We start from the raw sequence: 19827 nt of genomic DNA on the forward strand, positions 1-19827 counted from the left end.
AAACAAAAAATTCAAAACCTCATAATGATCGTTAATTCCTCACTGCTTTGTATCTAAAATGTTTGTCTTCTTTGAACAGAAAGTACGAGTATCAGATATAACAAACTTTCCGCACTAACTTTGCAATATTCGAAACCACCATTACAGACTTAGTTCTATGTAACTTGATTCTGTGCATTCCACGTGGCATGTGACTTCCTCCTATCATGGAAATAACTCTCTCTTATTATTTCCTTTCCTCTCGTGAAATACAGAGACCAATGTTAACTTCTTAGCACGGTGGACAAACTTTACACTCAACGATATAATAAATAAATAATCCGTTGCGCAACAGCCCATGAAGGGCCTAGGCATACCTACCGACTTCCGGTCTCCCTCCCACGCTTTCCTTCGTCACCTCTAAGCGTGGAGATCTTCAACCAGTATTGGAATAGTCGGGGGGTCAGCCCGACGTATCCCCAGCCGTTATAGTAGGTCTCACACCCAACGATATAGTCCTGAAAAAAATCCTGCCTAGGTGGAGAATCGAAACCTACGACCTCCCTCGTAAGAATCAAGCAAGCGAAAATGAGTCATTTGAACCAGACCCCGTGTGACAAGAAACTTCAGCTTTTTTACAAAGACTGTATGAAAAGAGAGAGGAAATGGATATTCAACGTATGAAATATAAAATATGTTTGAAATTATAACAATGGAAACCTTGAAAGATAATACTAACGAACTTCAAACTATGAAAAACATATTTTCGTGGTGGAAAACTCCAAGTCATTTTCGAAATATGAACTTGATTTTTTTCTGTATTATAAAGTGGAGATATGGGACGATACGATCCCTCAGCAAGAGAATTTTAAGTAAGCTACCTCCAACTTTTCAATGGTCATAATTACTAATTAGGGTCCGGAAGTTGATGAAAAATCAACTTTTTTTCTGACCCTTAAAAACAATGCTAAACCTATCATGTCCGTTTCCCTTCAGTTAGAGCCGGAAAAAACTTTCTATTTTACATTTTTCGGCCTTTTTTGGCTTTTAGTTTATTTGTCAGTATTTTTAACAGTTTTTGTTGCATTTTTACTTATTTTTGAGGTTTATTTTCTCCTCCCCTGTTGTTTCGTGCATTTTAAATGCATTTACTAGTAAAACTTACATATTTAGATTTCTTGACATGGTCCTTTTAGCAAATTCACCACGAATCGAAAATCCGGTCAATGGAAAAGCATAATATTATTCTTAACTGAAATGTTTGGCAATGGATTAAAATACTTTGTGTGAAGATCTACTTTGAGGTTCTTTTTCTGGACACTATTATCACTTTAATCTGTAGTTTTAAAGTAAAATTAGTCACAATATTAAATGCAATTACACTCTGGTGTACGCGAAGCAGAACTGTATTTTCGGATGCTGGCCGACTACAGTATCATAGAAGGCTCACTCTGAAAGGATGTGAATTGGTTGATTTCATAAATTTGCCTTCTTGCATTCAAATGTGACGGCAATTCTTTCCAGGTGGATGAGAATCTGTTCAGTGTTTCACAATGCACATACATTTTTCTATCTTGAAATATTTTCAACATTCGTATTTCTACTTAACATTTTTTTGTCTACTCATATATTTTATTACTGCTTTAGAGTATCTTTACTTTATGGAATGTGAAAGAATGAAAAAAATATCACGAGTGTTTTCATTCAGGAAGAAGAAATGTTGCAAAGTTGGCTACTCTTAGTTGGCTCTGAAGCGCTATGCTGCCAAATTTACGAATTCCGGACTTTGAAATTTTTCAGGGCGGTCAAATAAGATGTTGCGAAGTGTACAAACTATTCACAACCCACCACTGAAGATCAGGAGCCTGAAGAGTGCTGCTGCGAACACCAAAGTTAAATTAAGAATTTTCATCCAGAGAAGTGGACTAGTGTAACATTCAACCAAAGAAGACCATAGAATAGATTTCAGCAACACCCTGTGTCAGGCCTGAAGCCAGGATTTTATTTTGGAGGATGCTCATCCCTTATCAGCAGCCACCATCTAAAGGTGAAAGAGTTAGGGGTAGAAGCCCTGAAGATAAATTTGTCAGTGTATTACAACTTCTTACAAAAAATATTTAATCCTGCTAAGGAGTTAAATTTTTTACCACTATACACTATTTAAATTAGATATTGGTTGGATTTCGAAGGGGAGTGGCTTCAGCCCCCTTAGCCCTTCCCCTGGCTATGTGCCTGCTCTGTGTCTAAAAAGTTGAATGAATTTTATCAGAAAATAAATGATACAAACAAATTATCTTTTTTGACCTTCAAAATAATCGCCATCCGCCACAACACACTTTTGGCAATGTCCATAAAGCTTCTGGAAACTGCCAGCAAAGGCCTCTTCAGGCATCAATCGCAGAACCACTGTCACACGTTTTTGGATTGTCACCATAACTGCAAAAGGTGCACCTTTCATGATGCTCTTCAGGCAAGGAAACAGAAAGAAGTCTGAAGGCACGTTATCCTGCAGCAATATTCACTGTCCAGTCCTCTGTAACTCTCATCAAACACACTTGCTTGCTTGCAATTCTTTCCAGAACACACCTGGCTGATAGCCCGAGAGAATCTATTCGTCAATAAATTATTTTATGCATTCTAAATGTTCACATAACTTTCAGCTTAACTTAGCACGATAACTTACCTTTCTCCTCGTAACATTAAATTCTTTGTTACAGCCTTTGCAGTGGGTTGCATCCTTGTCTGATGTCCACTGCCCATCCTCCCTTGACCGACATGCTTCTTCTATGAGGTCAGCAACCTGGAGTTTGGAAACACTCAGTTGCGTTCCAAGTTCTTCAAGCGTCTGTTCATGCTCACTGCACTGATCTTTCAGTTGTTTGTACTCACTATGAAGTTGGTCATACCTCTACAAAAAGAAAAATTTACATTAATTTAAAAAAAAATATTATGCAGATTTATTGAAAAGTCCTTGATTAAAATAAAAAAAAATGGCAACTTTTGAATCATTATATGATTATTACACAATTAACTAAAATGTTAATCTTACAATGCTCTATCACAGAGTTATCAAACCAAGTACAACTTGTACAAATTGAACCTAATAACGTACTTTAAAGTTATTTTGTACAATTTATTATTGCCAGAAATATCACACAGGGTTCCTGCGTAGCCAAATGGTTAGCAGTCCTGTCTTTGGTGCAATCGATCCTGGGTTCAATTCCAGGAGGGAGCCCGCAAAATTTCAGTATTGATCGAACATCATGAAGACAATCAATGAGCTACTTGAAAAGAAGAAGTGCAGCAGTCTCTGGTCTCAAAAGCCAGAAAACAGGGGTGATGGAAAAACACCAATGAAAAGGTTGCTTAGCAGACCCCGTCTTTTAGAGGGCTGTTGAACCAGGGAGTTTAGTTGTAGTTTAGAAATATCACACAATTGCTGTTATGCTTTAAGAGCAGGATGCTTCAAAAAAACAGTGTGTCCATACATTATTCACCAGATAATTGTTGTCTATTAAAAAAATATATATCATTCAAGTATTAGCAAAATCCCACAAATATTCTTCTGGGAGCAAGTAGCCAAGTATTTTAGACGTAACAGTGGAAATTATACAAAATGCATGGACGTCTGGAAGGGGAGTGAGGGTATGCCCCCTGGAAAATGAGTCAACCAGAATGTACATATTTCACACATATAATTTTACCTCAGTCACAATAATATATGTTAATTATGGCAAGGACATTGCAGGAGTATGATAACTAGGGAAAGGAACTTTAGGTAAATAAATGTTTTTTCTGCGATAAGATAGAGACCCTCATTTTTGCCAAAATTCTTATCATAGCCTTATATGTCAACACAGCAAATTTTATTTTACATAAAAACACATATTTTCCAGTTTTCCGTATGTAAATACATATTTTGCGAATTTTCATTTTAAATACATAAAATCGCTCGTTGACTTCATCTACCTCGAAATCCTCCAAGGAAAAATGTTTATTCTCCGCACCTCTTTCATATCGAGAGTGCTAGGTTTGTTTTGTCTTTGAAAACGCTCGCTGGCAGACTTCTGGCACCTCGCCTACGATCCTATCGGGAGAAAATAGCTGTAAGTAGCTGGGGCTGGCTACACGTAACGATAGCAAGGCTTTTTAATGAAGCAATGCAGCTATTGTGGCCAGAAGACATAAAATTTGACAATGTTCTTCTCTTGACAGATGCTGCAGCTTACATGCAGTGGTCTTGCCGTTAGCTACCCCAAAATGGTGCACGTTACATGTGTGGCGCATGCGTTGCATAGAATATGTGAAAAGATAAGAGCTCTTTATCCCAATGTCGATAAACTGGTTTCAAATGGGAAGAAAGTTTATCAAGTCGCCTAGAAGAATAGACATTTTTAAACAAAAATGTCCTGAGGTTCCCCTTCCCCCTACACGATGCAGATGTTACGCGATGCAGATGTTATGCCCAGAACTTTGAAAAAAATTGTATCTGTTGTAAATGATCTCGACAAAGAAGAATTCTGCAAGAACTGTTGATGGAGCCCTCCTTAAAAGTCGAATTGGCATACGTCTCAACAAACCTGTCCATTCTCTCTAATTCCATATGAAAGCTTGAATCGTCCGCGAACACTTTGGCAGCTTCCATTGTGGAAGTCCGTATAGTAGAAACGAAACTGAAAGAACTCACTGGATCTAAATGTCTAAATGTACAGAATTTTTGGGGAAAAACCAAGGTTTTCAAACATTGTGCCAAATTGCATGTGTTTTGGAAGGAGGTGAAGTAGAGGAAGAGGAAGCTTTGGAAAACTTCAGCGTTAGTGACATTTCGTGCTTCAAATATGCAAGAATTGTTTCTTGTGACGTGGAGCCATCTTTCTCACAATATAAGATGCTTTTTAGAGATAATCGTCACAGATTTACAATGGAGAATTTGGAAAGAACTATGGTGATCCACTGCAACTCTTCCAAAAAATAGCTCGCTAAGAGGTAATCATTTAGAAACTAATTTCAGGTGTTTAAAATGCATGTTATATTTTGTTTTTGTTACCAAATGTTTTTATTTTTGTCACATATTTTCCTGTTTTTATCACATATTTTCAACATTTATGACACATAAAAAATAAATATTTCTGAGTTTTTTAGCAATAAAGTTCCGTTCCCTAATGATAACTTCAAACTGAAGCAATGTTTTTTGATGGGCAAATACTATTATGGAGGAAATGTGCCTCCTTTGCCCCCCTGGAAAAAAATACCTTGCTTGCTCCTTCCTGGAAAAAATCCTGTGGATGTCCATGTACTAGTTTTTCTTGTATGTACACATTGCTTGCATTATAGAATTATTTTCCTGTAGTTTACGGTTATTATAAGCATAAGTATCTTCAGTCAAAATGTCTGATGAAAGGAGAGTGTGTTCTCCTGAAACGTCACAAAGAAAAACTGTTTTCTTATGCTTGTAATAACCGTAAACTACAGGAAAATAATGTCCATGTACAGAAGTGATTTCCATAATTGTGAAATCTACTTGGCACGCTAATCTAGAACTGAGAATATCAAAACTGGCAGTGTGTACGTATTGAAAATAATGGTTGAACCAGAGCCTACCTACCGACTGCCGAGGTGGGAGATAATCCAACCAGTGACGGGTTATGGGGTGACGTGTGGTCAGCGTGATGACACTCCAGTTGTTGTTGCAGGTTTTCTGTGGCCAGGTTACGTTACTCATTCGTAGCTCCCCAATTTCCTCACAATGGTGGTGGCCACCTGTCCCATACACTTCCCCCAGGACACTCGAACTTGTGCGTGTCCCATAGCAGGAGCCCAAATTACGATGGCTTATGCATACAGAAGGCACGTGGAATTTGTTACAAATGTTCTGACCAGGATTGCTGAATATGGGACATTTTGTTGCAGGTTTTGCATGCAGTGATGAGGCAACTTGCTTTGTATCTGATATGGTCAATTGATACAAATGCAGAACATGGGATTTCCAGATTTCTCATGTTGTTTGGCAAAATGTGACAAGATTGCCCCAAGGTCTAAAACTGTGTGTCTTGCTCTACCATATGACCACGTGATTGGTCTGTTCTTCAGTGAGAAAGCAGTTACATCAAACAATTATCCGGCAACTGCAACTATTTCAGCCACAGTTAGATGGAGGTCAACATGAAGTTTTGCTCGGTGAATTTGGGATTTTATTCCAAGGTCAATTAAAATTTATCATTCAGACACTGCACATAGCCCTGCCTCATGAACATGCACTTTGCAGATGGCAATGCTTCTTACACTGTAAGATTTATAATTAGGTAAATGGATCAATTTCCCAGAGAGGGAGATTTAAGGAGACAACTTAGATTTGCCCAGTCTAAATCAGTGGTTCTTAATCTCGCAAGGGTTTGGAATGTACATTTAATGAATATAAAATGAGAAAACCAGTGCTGCATGTGGAATCCAAACAAATACAATAAATCTTGTCAATAATGTTACATCAACTACACCTACCTACCGCCTGTGTTGCAGACAAAGTAGTGTGTACATGCATAATCAGCATGTGATTTCTTCACTTACTATACAGTGTTAGTAGAGTTTGTTAATGTTTGTGAGATTTCTTATTTTCTAATAACAATTCAAGCTGCGGTATTTTGACCGTGCAAAGGTAGCATAATCATTACTCTGTGGTAGCTCAGTCGTTAGGGCACCTCACTACCAAGCGAGAGACCCAGGTTTGATCCCCAACGGGGAAGAACCAGGATTTTTTCCACCTGTTCAAGCGGCTGAGGCACCAACCCAGTGTCGTGTAAAGTTGGGACCTGCAGGAAACTCTGGGGATAAAGGCAGCCAGGGGCATGGTGCTGATCACATCACCCCCACCTTCGGCCATGATCAAGTAAGTATGGGGCCCTAACTCCACAACCGCTATATGCAGTGGCGTGCCCAGGATTTTCGAAAGGGAGGGGTTATATACACTTTTTCTGGTAGTCAGCCCACATTTCGCCATCTTTTCCTACCTTTGACGTTCTTTTTTTAAGGAATACTGGGCCAAAGGGGGGGGGGTTATAACCCTCACCAACCCCCCCCACCCCTTGGGCATGCCACTGGCTATATGCCTTCATGGCATAGTGCAAAGAACAGAGGAGCACTTTGCTATTTTTTCTAATATTACAATACTATCTTGCAATTCCGTCCCATAAACACAATGACATACAAATCACCATTATTTGTAGTGGTAAAATACTAGATTAACTAATTGTTCAAGCAATAACTTAGTTGTTTGAATTTGTTGAGAGGTCTCTGATTGGAATTCAGTTGTCTGTGAAAATGGGCAGCAGTAACGTCCAATGAAATTAAATTGAGCAAAATGTGAAAGAAATACACAGTAATTTTATGTTCTAAAGCAGCCTGTATTGTCAGTGCGACAGCTCCCCTACCCCTTCCTGCCCCAATCTTTGCATCATGCTTCTTCAGGCATTTCTGGGTTTTCTTCTTCTGCTTGTATCTTGTAGGTTCCAATTTGAAGCCATTTTCCCGATATTTTGCTATCTTGTCTCAGTGTATGCCTCACCCATTTCCATTTCCTGTATCCAATTTCTTTCTGTGCTTCTTTTTATCTGTTCTTATCCATAGCACATAATCAGTTATTGCTTCTGGCCATCCAATCCCTAAGATGAATGGATCTTAAACATCTATTTCTTTCCATGTTTCAGATTCATAAAGTAAAAACAGAATTTACATATGTGTAGAACAATTTATTTCTGTTCTGATACTTATCTGTTTAGGTCTCGATATTAACCTCTTCCCTGTGGCGACATTGAAGGGAAGTACGACCAAAAAAAATAAATAATATACTCTATGTGATCAAAAGTATCCGGATACACCGCGCAACGTGTGTTTATCATAGAGGGCAACACAGTACTGCCATCTACTGCGTGGAACACATAGTAAGAAAAATCAGTAGTCTGCAGACAGTGTGAGACAGCAGTATGGGATGGTCTGAGGAACTCACAGACTTTCAACGTGGTCAGTTGGTTGGGTGCCACTTGTGTAGGAAGTCTGTGTGAGATTTCCACCCTCCTAAACATCCCTCTGTCCACTGTTTCCAATGTTGTAGTGAAGGGATGTGTACAACCCAAAAGTGTGCAGGCCAACCTCCCATGTTGACCTCCAGAGACCATCAAGTGTTGAAGAGGGTCGTACAGCATTATTGTCAATCATCCCTCGCCACCATCACACAGGAATTCCGAACTGCATCAAGATCTACTCCAAACACCATTACTGTTTGGCGCAAGGTGCGGCAACTTGGTTTCCATGGCCGAGCAGCTGCCCATAAGTCAAACATCACACAGCCTGATGCCAAACGCCGCCTCGTGTGGTGCAAGGAGCATCGAAACTGGACCATAGAACAGTGGAAAACCGTTTTGTGGAGTGATGAATCACAGTACACAATGTGGAGATCCGATGGCAGGGTGTGGGTGTGGCGAATGCCTGGTGAACGACATCTACCAGCCTCTATAGTGCCGACAGTAAAATTCGGAGGTGGTGGGGTTACAGTGTGGTCATGTTTCTCCTGGAGGGGGCTTGGCCCCCTTGTTGCTTTACATGGCAATGTCAGGGCACAAGCTTACGTTGACATTTTAACAGCTTTCATGCTGCCTACCGTCGAAGACCAGTTCGGGGATGACCATTGTGTCTTTCAACATGACCGAGCACCTGTCGACAACAACGTCCCACTTATGGGCTGGCCTGTGCAGAGTCTTGATTTGAAACCCATAGAACATCTCTGGGAGGTTTTGGAATGCCGACTTCGTGCTAGACCACACCGATGCACATCAATACCTCTTCTCATTGTGGCGCTCTGCGAGGAATGGGCTGCCATTCCTCAGGAAACCTTCCGGCACCTGATTGAAAGTATGCCTGTGAGAGTGAACGCTGTCATCAAGGCTAAGGGTGGGCCAACACTGTATTGACTGCCAGTGTTCCCGATGGAGGGTTGCCCAAACTTGTACTTTATTTTCAGGTGGGTGTCCGGATACTTCTGATCACATAGAGTAGATATAGATGCAACCGCAAATTTGTGTCATCGCAAATAATGTAAAAACTAACTATAAAAAGTCTTGCTGCAAAATGAAGCTAAGGAAAACAATCTATATATAGATTATGCCGCAAATAAACATTGCATATTAGGTACTGTCAAAGGTAAGGTTCCCTCTGCATGCAGCACCATGCCTTCAAGGCACATTTAGGGGATATGGGCATACATATTCTCGGGCATTTTGGAGTTTATATGATCAGCACCATGCTCCGGGCACCATTACCCTCCATGGTTGGCCCCAAAGTACACATTGATTTGAGGCTGGGTAAGCCCCAGAGCCCCTTTATGCAGGGACTAGAACAGTAAAATTCTGACCTCAGAACATCCACCCCACGAATCGAACCTGGGTCATCTTAAACCTACAGCTTAAAGTGGGATCTGAACCACTATGTGCCTCCACCATGTACCAAACTTGGGACCCCTTGATTGCAAGGTGATGACGCTACTACTGCACCATTGGGGAGACCCTTGAATGATTAATCATTAGTATATTAAAATATATACCTAAATATTATTACTATTATTACTTTATTCCATAACATTGGACATTAAAAAAAATCAAGTTTCATAAAAGCCCTCATTTGTTGCCATGTTCCTTCAGAATGTCCCACAGGGGGTCACAGTGGGTGTGCCCCCCCAACCATCTTCCTCTGACAGCCACACCCCCTTATTACTCCCATACAGACAAGGAAAATGATAATTCAATACATTTTTAAAAGTGATATTTAAAGGTTAATCAAATGGGCCCAGTCCTGCCTGGCAGATTCATTGCATCACATCTGCAGTTCAAAGAAACATTTGTCGATAAAGACAAAATTCCCTAACTTTTCCTGGTTTTCCAGGTCTGTCGCCACCCTGGTGTAGTATTTATATACGTATAAAACTTACATGTAACATATTCATGATGGATAAGGTAAACAAGGTTTATGTATTACATACATGAAGATTCATGTTTCCGCAATGCACAACTGGATAGTTTTTTCCCCCATTGTTCTCTGATCGGGAAAAAACTATCCAATTGTGCAACACGGAAACACAAATCTTCACGTACGTAATATTCATGTATGTATATGGTTGAAGAAAAAAGCTGTACACAGACTTAACTCCACTATTTAAAATAAGGCAACAACAAAAATAACATGCTCTCATTGCTTTGTACTGCTAGCCTCACTGGCGTAGATTGAAACTCTCTCTCTCCACCAACATCCCACCAATGTTAGTTGAACAATAAATGCAGAGTGACTATCAACTCATTACCTTTAATTAACCACCAGCTCTGCAAGAAATACTATAAGTATGTGTACATTAGAGTACTGCAATAAGTATTATTCGCTCGAGCTGCAAATAGTTTGCACGGGCAACACTACATAGCATACAGAATTGATAGTTCTTCCGCTCGAGTGCAAAACGACCAAACGAGCGAAACACACTCGAACTCTCGAACCCTATTACTACACGTATTTCCGTAATTTGTAATGGGTCCTCAAATATGGATCGTGAAGCAAAAAATGAAGTGAGATTGAAAAATAAGTGAACATAGTCATCATCTCCATGTTAAAATGCAGTTTTGTACACTACCGACAAAAAGTTTAAGACCACCAGGAAAAAGTGCCAAAAATCAGTAGAAATGAATGTATTTCGTTATTAATGTACAAGAAACAGATGTAAGAATCTGCTTGGCAATGTACAAACATAGGTACATCCACTAATGTCACCTCATATTTTGCTTTCATCAATATGTCCGCCATGGGCCTTAATGACAGCAGCGCAAACACGTGGCATGCGCTCCAATAGTTTTTCCAGATAGGATGGTTGAATGTTACGCCAGGCACCGTTGATGAATTCCCATAGCTGTTGAGTGTTGCTGGGTAACTTCTTCTTGATGTCCCTATCGATTTGGTCCCATAGCAGTTCAATTGGTGAAAGATCTGCAAACTGTGGTGGCCACGTCATGAGAACTAATGCCCCTTCTGTTGCCTTGCGTTCCAAATACCGCATGCACAATTTGGATGTATGTTTGGGATCATTATCTTGCTGAAAAATAAACCCATTACCAACAAGACGACGACCAGAGGGGATGGCATGGTGCACTAATATCTGATGATACCTTTCTTTTATCAATGTTCCCTGAATTTTATGAAGGTCTCCCATCTGGTTTCCGGCAAAGATCACCACACCATTACACTTCCACCCCCATGTTTCACTGTGGGAACAAGACACTCTTCTTTCATTCTCTCGCCGACCTTTCGACGCACAAAGATTCGCCTATTGCTGCCAAATAATTCATATTTGGATTCGTCGGTCCAGAGTACCCGTTTCCAGTTATCCACAGTCCAACCTTGGTGCGTTTTAGCCCAGGCCAATCGTTTCGACTTGTTCACACGTTGTAACAATGGCTTCTTAGCAGCTATTCTGCCATGCAGCCCTTCTTCACGCAACCTATTCTTCACCATTAACACAGACACAGGCGTCACTGCTGTTATTCAGGGAAGCAGCGATGACTGGTGCTGTTAGGTGCCTGTTCCGATTGATAGTTACTGTAATATATCTATCGTCAGCTGCAGACGTTACACGAGCTCTTCCACTACGTGCACAGTCAGCATGACTGTTGGTTTTACGGTATCTGTCCAATGCATAATGAACACCAGTCTTGGAAATATTCAGTTTTCTTGCTATTTCGCGTTTCGAATAACCTTCATTTTTCAGTGCACATATCACAGCACGCTTTTCAACCGAAATCGCATGTTCCCCACGATGACGGGCCATTTCACACAGCTCCACTTACCTTGCACACCTCACACACAATAATGGGCTCGCAATGTCGCCTACATGAACAACAACTGACCCTAAGCCACAGATAAGGATGCACATGAGGCTGGCTACCGTACTGACCGGTTTCACGTACACAGCTGCAATGTTGCCTACTTCAGCAACGTTTTTGTCACATTCCATTTTGCCAACCACATGCTACACATTCGGAAAAAAATTGGTTTCACGTCTTGCGAGGTTCAAACTAGACTACACTGCATTTTCCATGTGTATCATAGTCACGTCTTTCTTGGACAGGAAACGTTGGTTCCATACAACACTCCATACTGAATTTTTGGCCGTTTTTCATGGTGGTCTTAAACTTTTTGTCGGTAGTGTATATGTTGCCGAGATATGTGAAAATGAAATAGATGGTTATGGGCTGAAACTACCAAGGCTGACATTTTATGTTTCTACGATTATTGTCACATTAAAATAATGTTTGATTGAATGTTATAACAGCATTTTATTATTTCGCAGAATATGATTATCCTTTTCGGTAAGTGAACAATGATGTACACGTACTTCTTGCACTGTGATACAATATTTGTAATTGCTTAGGCAGGTCTCTCGGCATGTGCATCCATTTTACGTTTCGGCCTGTAGATATTGCATATTTCATGTGTGATGTATTTGAATCTTACATAATATACGAAATTATTATTTAGAATTGTAATTGCATAGAGCAGTTCCCTTCCATGCATAGGTTTTAGGTTCACAGTGCTGCTTATTAGGCTCTGAAACACAGGACGTTGTCAATCATTCCACTACGAGTGCGGTACTTTCGAGCATAGCATGCTCGAGCATGGGAGATTCGAACTAGTTTGAGCAAGCAAACGTGGTCCGATGCAATACTCTAGTCTACACATTGGCCGTATCATGTCCAAACATGTCCCCTGACTTGAACAGGGACACCAGGTCCCTTTCCCACCTGACTCACATACCGAACCAACCGAAACTTCTGACAGCTTCCACCCTCCTTTCCTGCTTAACCATATAACTTGCTCCTCAACTACACTCTACAGCAAATATTCTAGATAAATGACCACTTCTTTGTATAACAACTGTCATCTTTGATTCCTATCTTAAACTTGCAATCTGATCAGTATTTTTTTTCCCTACATGCTGAAGATGCAGCCAGTGTCAAAGAGTATGTGAAGACTTGCTGGTGAGTGTTTGTTTCCTTCGCAATTTAATGCATGTACACTGGCTTTGTTTTTTTCTCAGTGTGTCATGCTGCATTTGGTAAATGACGATCTATAAAATTCTTACCTTATGATCTGGCACAAAGGAGATCTACTATGTAGAAATTTCAGTGAAAAATGCAGGCTCAACTGGGACTTGAATCCTATTCCACACAGTTAAAACAGCGACAGTGAAAAATCAGTTGTAACCAGAGCTAGTTATGTAGCTCACTTGGTATAGCACTGGTAAATTATGCCAGAGACCAAGGTTTGAGTCCTGGTTGAGCTTGCATTTTTCACTGAACATTCTACAGGGTCTGGCAATATATATATCTACCACTTTCAAAGGCTGGTGTTCCCTACAGCCCTGCAGTAGGGATGAAACCCAGCATTCTAGGTAAGAGCACGAGGGACACTATTTCTGTAGCAATGAAGCCTTGCTTGAAACACCTTCCTCTGTGGTAGAGGCATATTTTAAAAGTAACGTATGATAGCTACACAGCACACACTGACTGCCTGCAACTTCTTTCTCTGGGGGAACCTCAAGAGTCGAATTTTGAACACATGTCCCTAACTTAGAGACTCTGAAAAGAAGAATTAGGAAAGACGTCCAGCTAATTCCACCCCCAATGTTGGTGTCTCTAATGGATAATTTTGTTGACTCTTTGAATGTACAAACTGGAATGGTGGCTATCTACTTCATGAGATTTTCAAAAAATATGATGATGGGAACAGTGTTGTGTGTTATTGTTTTACAATATCTGTAATGTGTTACTATAGGAAATATATTAATATGGTAGATATATAAATATATAGATACTGAAAATATTGTATAGATCAACAACTAAGCAAATCTAATAGTGTCACTGGAAGTGTAACTATTGCTGTTCAATATATCAATTGCATGGGTGGTAGAAGTGTCCTTGAGAAGTGGTCAATTTCTTGAGAATAGTATAAGAAAAAACTATTATTAACTTTTATAAATTCCGTTAAAAAAAGGCTTTAAAAGTTAGGGCCAAATTTTACTCATAAAGTTTATATTGTGCGACCTCTCACAAAGAAAACTATGCATTTTGAGAGCTTGATTAAATGGATTTGGATTAAATAATAGAATATAAAAATATGTCCTGGTTCCTCTTTTACATACTAAACTTTTATCGATCTAATGTTTAATCCTGCTAAGGAAGTGAAATTAATTACCACTATACACTATTTAAATTAGATATTTGTAGGATTTTGGGGGGAGAACTTCAGCCCCCTTAGCCCTCTAGCCCTCCCCCTGGCTACGTGCCTGCCCACAAGGATTACAGGTAAGTGAGGCTCCACATGTGTAAATATATGATACTCCCTCTTGGCACTTCCTTCCTATACACAGTGGTAGCGTCATTGCCTTGTAATCAAGGGGTCTTGGGTTTGATACCATGTGGAGGCACATAATGATTGTATTCCACTTTAAACCAGTGGCGGCTGGCAACTAGTATGATGGGTAGTGCCAACGTGATCAAGAAATCAAAAAGTTTTCACTAGCATATGTCATACAAATCTAATGAAAGAGGTAATTTTAATGGAACTTTGTTTACTAAAATTGTAGACAAAAATTCAGTTCCTAAGATTGGTATATTTTACTTCGCATTTGTACTACTTTTGGCTAATTGCGAAGATAAGGATGAGTGAACACTCACAAAGAACACTGATGCCCAGGCCGAGATTCGAACACACAATCCCTGGCATTGTAGCATGCTGTGCGGAGGTCGGCCCGAGTTTCTAGGAAATAAATGCGACTATTAAAATGTCGACGCCTGTCACCTTTACCATTTTTTGGAAATTTTTAAATATAATTGATGTTTAAATCTGGCGTGGGACAGCCAAGTTGTTTAACTTTTAATTAAATATCGTATAGTACCTTGGAAAACGGTGTATGTAATAATGCTCTAATCTGACTCATCTTTACTAACTACCCGTCCTTTCACACACAATCGGACACTTTCACTTCACTAAAAAGAAAAACACTGAACAATTACACACAGCAAGTCGATCACGCCTTGCTTTGTTTATAATTTGCAACCCCAGCACAGCAGATGGTACATCAATGATCGGTGTTACTAACAACTGAAATATGATTATCTGCTAAATGAACTGTAGATCTACAATTTTTAGAATTCAATGCAATATATTGAATTATGTCTCCAAGTAAAATTCTTATACTGATAGATTTTCCGTGTGATTTCTTACAAATATTAAAGTAAAAAATCCCCTGGTGATGCGAATTCCCTTTGATACTTAGGCAATTCTTTTGTACAGAAAATGTCTTCAATGTTGTCAACGTCAGTTGCAACACATTAGTGTCTGCATGAGAGCAAGGGATATATCTTTTCTTAAGGAAGAAATCGATAACAAAAAAGTCTGGATGGCTCTTTAGATGCATCTATCTAAATGGTTATATACATTTGGGGAAGATATTACGTTTGTTCTTGCCAAGTATGCAGGAAAGTATCTTTCTCACGAATGACTTCTCCAACAAGTATTACAAATCGGTCAGGATTAGTCACTTCTCTTTGAAGTTAGCAACTATGTCAACACAATGCGAAAGCTCTCGCGTCGTGCCAGCCAAAAAGGGGCATGGCTGGTTATCTTATGGCTACCACTGGGCTACCACCTCCTCGCTCGTTAACTGCAGAGACTTTTTCATGCCTCCGCGCATGCCTCTGCACACAGGCCAGACTATGCTGGCCCAGAGCAAGTGAGAGAACAGCTGGGGATGCGGCACAGGAATTGAGGCGGCCGTAAGCTCAAACGCTTATGAGATTCGAATCTCCTCGTTCGTAAATGTATTAATTTAACTATATTTTGGCAAAGCAAGTGCTTTTTCTTTTTCTGAGGGTAGAGCCATGGCATGCCGGCTTAGCCGCCGCTGCTTTAAACTGTAAGTCCAGTCCCAATTAACCTTACTGTACATAAAGTGGACTTAAAACAAACTCAATCAATCAATGAACCTCCTTCCTATTAGTGCCTAATTAAAGCAATGGGCACAAATGAGCTTTCAGATGTCACAAACACTTTTTCTGGTTGTTTCGGTACAGCTTTGTGAGATATGCAACAAAAACTGTTTCTTTTAGTATTATGAAATCATTAATCTAATTATGACAAAGCTTGAAAAATGTACTTACTGCAGAAATGTCTTTCAAACGTACAACGTCTTGCTGTAGTTGAGAAATTTTTTCTCTGTCCTTCACCATTGTATCCTGCAAAGACTGACGCCACTCCCTCTCAATCCGAAGATCCCCTTCAATGCTGGAGCTTTTCACTTCTTTCTCTGCCACCTGTTGGCCAAGTTTACGAGACATTTCTTCTGCATTTTGCTTTTCGCTCTCGCATGTCAAGTACCTTTTTGTGGTACGGTTGTAAGTGGAACAAAATGAGGTGGAAGATGAAAAACAAAAGAAAGAAAGAAAATAAAAACATTAGAAAGCAACTAAAAGCAATTTAAAAAATACGTGAAACAGAAACTGAATGTGGCAAACGAGCAAAACAGACTAGCCACAATTAAATTAAACTCAACTAATTTTGGTGCACCACAAAAACAAAAATAAAATAACTGGTAATAATAATCGGGAATCTAATTTTTTATTTGTAAATGAAGGACACATCTTATCCTCTGATTATAACAAGCTTTTATTTTTCTTCTTTTGCAGTTTACATGCATGTAAGTAAAACACTTTTGTGTTTTCTTCATGTTTCACTTGTTTAATCAAATTATATAATCTGAAAGCACATGTTTTCAGAATAACATTAATTTAATTCAGACCAATAAAAACAAAGATCAAATGTTTTTATAACGATTTTTATCAGCATGTTTGGATAACAGAAGCCTGAAGAAATTACAGACAACTTTTACCACTAATGTTGTGCACATACACAGGTGGCTGCCTGTTAAGAAGGTTTGCCAACATCTCCATCTGTTTAATATACAATTTACAATAGGAATATAATACTTACAATAAGCCTTGAAATACAATATAAAATGTTTCAGTAGAATGCAGTCAGCATACAAAAATATCTCTCACACACACACAGCCATGCACACACGCATGTAACAAAGACTCAAGTACACCTAAGACAATAAAACTAACATTACTGGGCACTGTTGTTTTCTTACATATAGAAAATGAAGACAATTACATACCAATCTTGACATTTTTAGTCCAACAATGCTTCAAATGTTCCCAGTCCCACACAAGTACATAAATATGGATTTTTTTTGCATGTAATGAAAATTAATATTTATTACTGAAGTTCAACTTTAAGAATACCTGACAAAGACTCTTCTTAAAGATAACCGTATGATTTAAATATTCGAGACATGTACTGAACAAAATTTGTAGTAAAATAGCTTGTGGTGTGGGAATATGCTGTTCTTAAAACCAAGTGCTGCTGATATTATAATGTCCTCCCAACAAAAATGCACATTTGGACTCTTAATTTAGTTTTGCAAATATCCATTGTGACACTTTATACAATGAAAGAAAGAAAAGTTAGTTTTCATGTGAGCTGGGCTTACGTTTGTTATTTTATTGATGAATATCTTGAAAACAGTATTTGTGGAATTTTTACATAATGAATAAAATTACCAATCTACAATTTTGTCAAACTATTTGTACACTCATCTGACCCTGGGGAAATCCTATAGCCTTCATGTAGCTAGTTCTGCTGAATTAATTTTTTTTGTTGATTGTTCACAGTAGAAATGCAGCATGTTGGGAAGAAATGAATAGATTTCAGAAAACACAAAATAGATCTCTGCAGGGAAAATATAGTTTGTTACAAGTGTACACTCAATGAATTATTGCAAGAAAGTTGCCAATTAAATTTAAAATCTTCAGATCACTTTGACAAAGATTAAATAAATGGACACATAATACTTAGTCAGCACTTAGTACAGATCACATTTCAAACAATACATAGTAACAGTTCAGCAGTCAAATTGCACATGTAGAACCCTGCATTGCTATCAATAGCTACTCTGCAACTACAGAGTGTTCATTTCGAATTCAAGACGTTTACAGTATCATCACTAGAAACAATCACATATTAACCAAAAAAAACCCTCTTTATTTGAATGTAAGCACTGAAACCACATCAAGATCTCTTAACCAGGGTTGTTAAAGGTCCAGGAACCCACACATTGTAATGGGTTCCGAAACAGGAGCAGAACCTTTTTTCTCGCACAATTTAAATTTGGTCCAAGTTGCTTATTGTTTAATTTCAATACAGAACTTGGACCCTATTTAAATTGATCCAGAAAAAAGGTTCCTGGACAAAATTGAAATTCTTTAAACATAAAAATGATCTTTACGGTCTAAAACCAATTTACACCTGCTGATTTTCTCTCTCGGACAAGAATTGAATGTTTTTACAATTCCTGGACTTTTAACAACCTTGAGATTGTTAAAGATCCAGGAACTCATAAATTCTAATCGGTTCTATTGGGTTCCATAACAGGACCGAAACCTTTTCTCTTGCACAATTTAAATTCAGTCCTAGTTGCATATTGTTTTATTTCATTTCAGTTCAGTTAAATAGTTGGACCGTATTTAAACTGATCCGGAAAAAAAGGTTCTTGGACCATATTTAAATTGATCCACAGTAGAGGTTCCTGGATCATGTTTAAATTGATCTGGGAAAAGATTGCTGGACCGAATTGAAATACGTACTTTACAGATAGAAAGGTTCCTTACGGTTCAGAACCCATTTACGCTTGCTGATTTTCTCTCCTGGACTGGAATTGAATTCATTTGAAATTCCTGGACCTTTAACAACCCTGCTCTTAACACAGTGAACATATAAAATAACTACAGCAGGGATCCACTTGTGAGCTTATTAAAGCTACACTGTGCACTGAAAGCAATTTTGATATCTTATTTGTATATTCCAAATTTGTCTGTGCTGCTAAATATATTCTATTTTCTTTTGTAGAAAGGGAGGTGTCGAAGGTTAAGCATCTGTGAAACAATAAAAGCTGTTACTACTGCAGAAAATAGGTGAAGAGTTAAAAGAAAGCCTCTTGCTATTGTTTAAGCAGAATGATCTCAGAAGCCTGTTGTTTGATGCCATTCCTTGTTTTTTCTCATAACACTTTGAACCCTTATGTTAATTTATATGCAAACAATGTAACATAATTAATATGAAATTTGTAGTTAATATCATTCCAAGGAACAAGCATTGTTTCTCCTACTTGTATTATCCAGATTTCATCCGATATCAATAATTTAATTATTTAATTTAAGAAAAACATTTTGGTTGCTTGCGAAGGCATAAAATAACAAAGACTTTACTGAAATTCTGGCACACATTGAATTGCAGCTGCAGATAACTAAAATATGATTCTAAATTGAAGTGCCAAAAATTGTCTGATAATGTTGGTTAACCATATTGAAAAACTGAAATAAAATTAAAATGTAACGACAACCTTGGGGCCAGGTGTCCAGTCAGTAGTGCATCTGATTGCCATGTGAGAAACCTGGGTTCGACTCTCAGGGTAGGTGAACAGAGGTCCCTGCATAAGGCAGCTCTGGGGAGTTACCCAGCCCCAAACAAATTGGTACCTGGGGTTAAAGGTGGCTGGAGTGTGATGCTGATCACATCATGTTCAAAAATATCTAAGATAGAGAATGTGTGGGCCCTACTTCCACAGCTACTGAGAACATTAGATACTGTAATTATGGCCCCACATAAAGAAGTGAAGAAGAAAAATAAAATAAAAAATACATCTAT

General features: G+C 38.7%; 1 protein-coding gene across 2 annotated transcripts in view; it reads right to left on the bottom strand.

The window, feature by feature from the left end:
* The window catches only part of LOC146003259 (RUN and FYVE domain-containing protein 2), a 134317-nt gene that overhangs the window by 20008 nt on the left and 94482 nt on the right, over positions 1-19827 (bottom strand). For both annotated transcript variants that reach the window (XM_083141444.1, XM_083141443.1), the window contains exons 10-11: positions 16224-16440; positions 2663-2887 (exon numbers count right to left, since the gene is read on the bottom strand). In XM_083141444.1, the coding sequence (XP_082997570.1) occupies positions 2663-2887; positions 16224-16440 (442 nt within the window). The remainder of the gene's footprint in view (positions 1-2662; positions 2888-16223; positions 16441-19827) is intronic.

Source organism: Lepisma saccharinum, chromosome 20 (genome assembly GCF_977018435.1).
Source record: "Lepisma saccharinum chromosome 20, izLepSacc3.1, whole genome shotgun sequence".
In the NCBI taxonomy this organism is placed as follows: Eukaryota; Metazoa; Arthropoda; class Insecta; order Zygentoma; family Lepismatidae; genus Lepisma; species Lepisma saccharinum.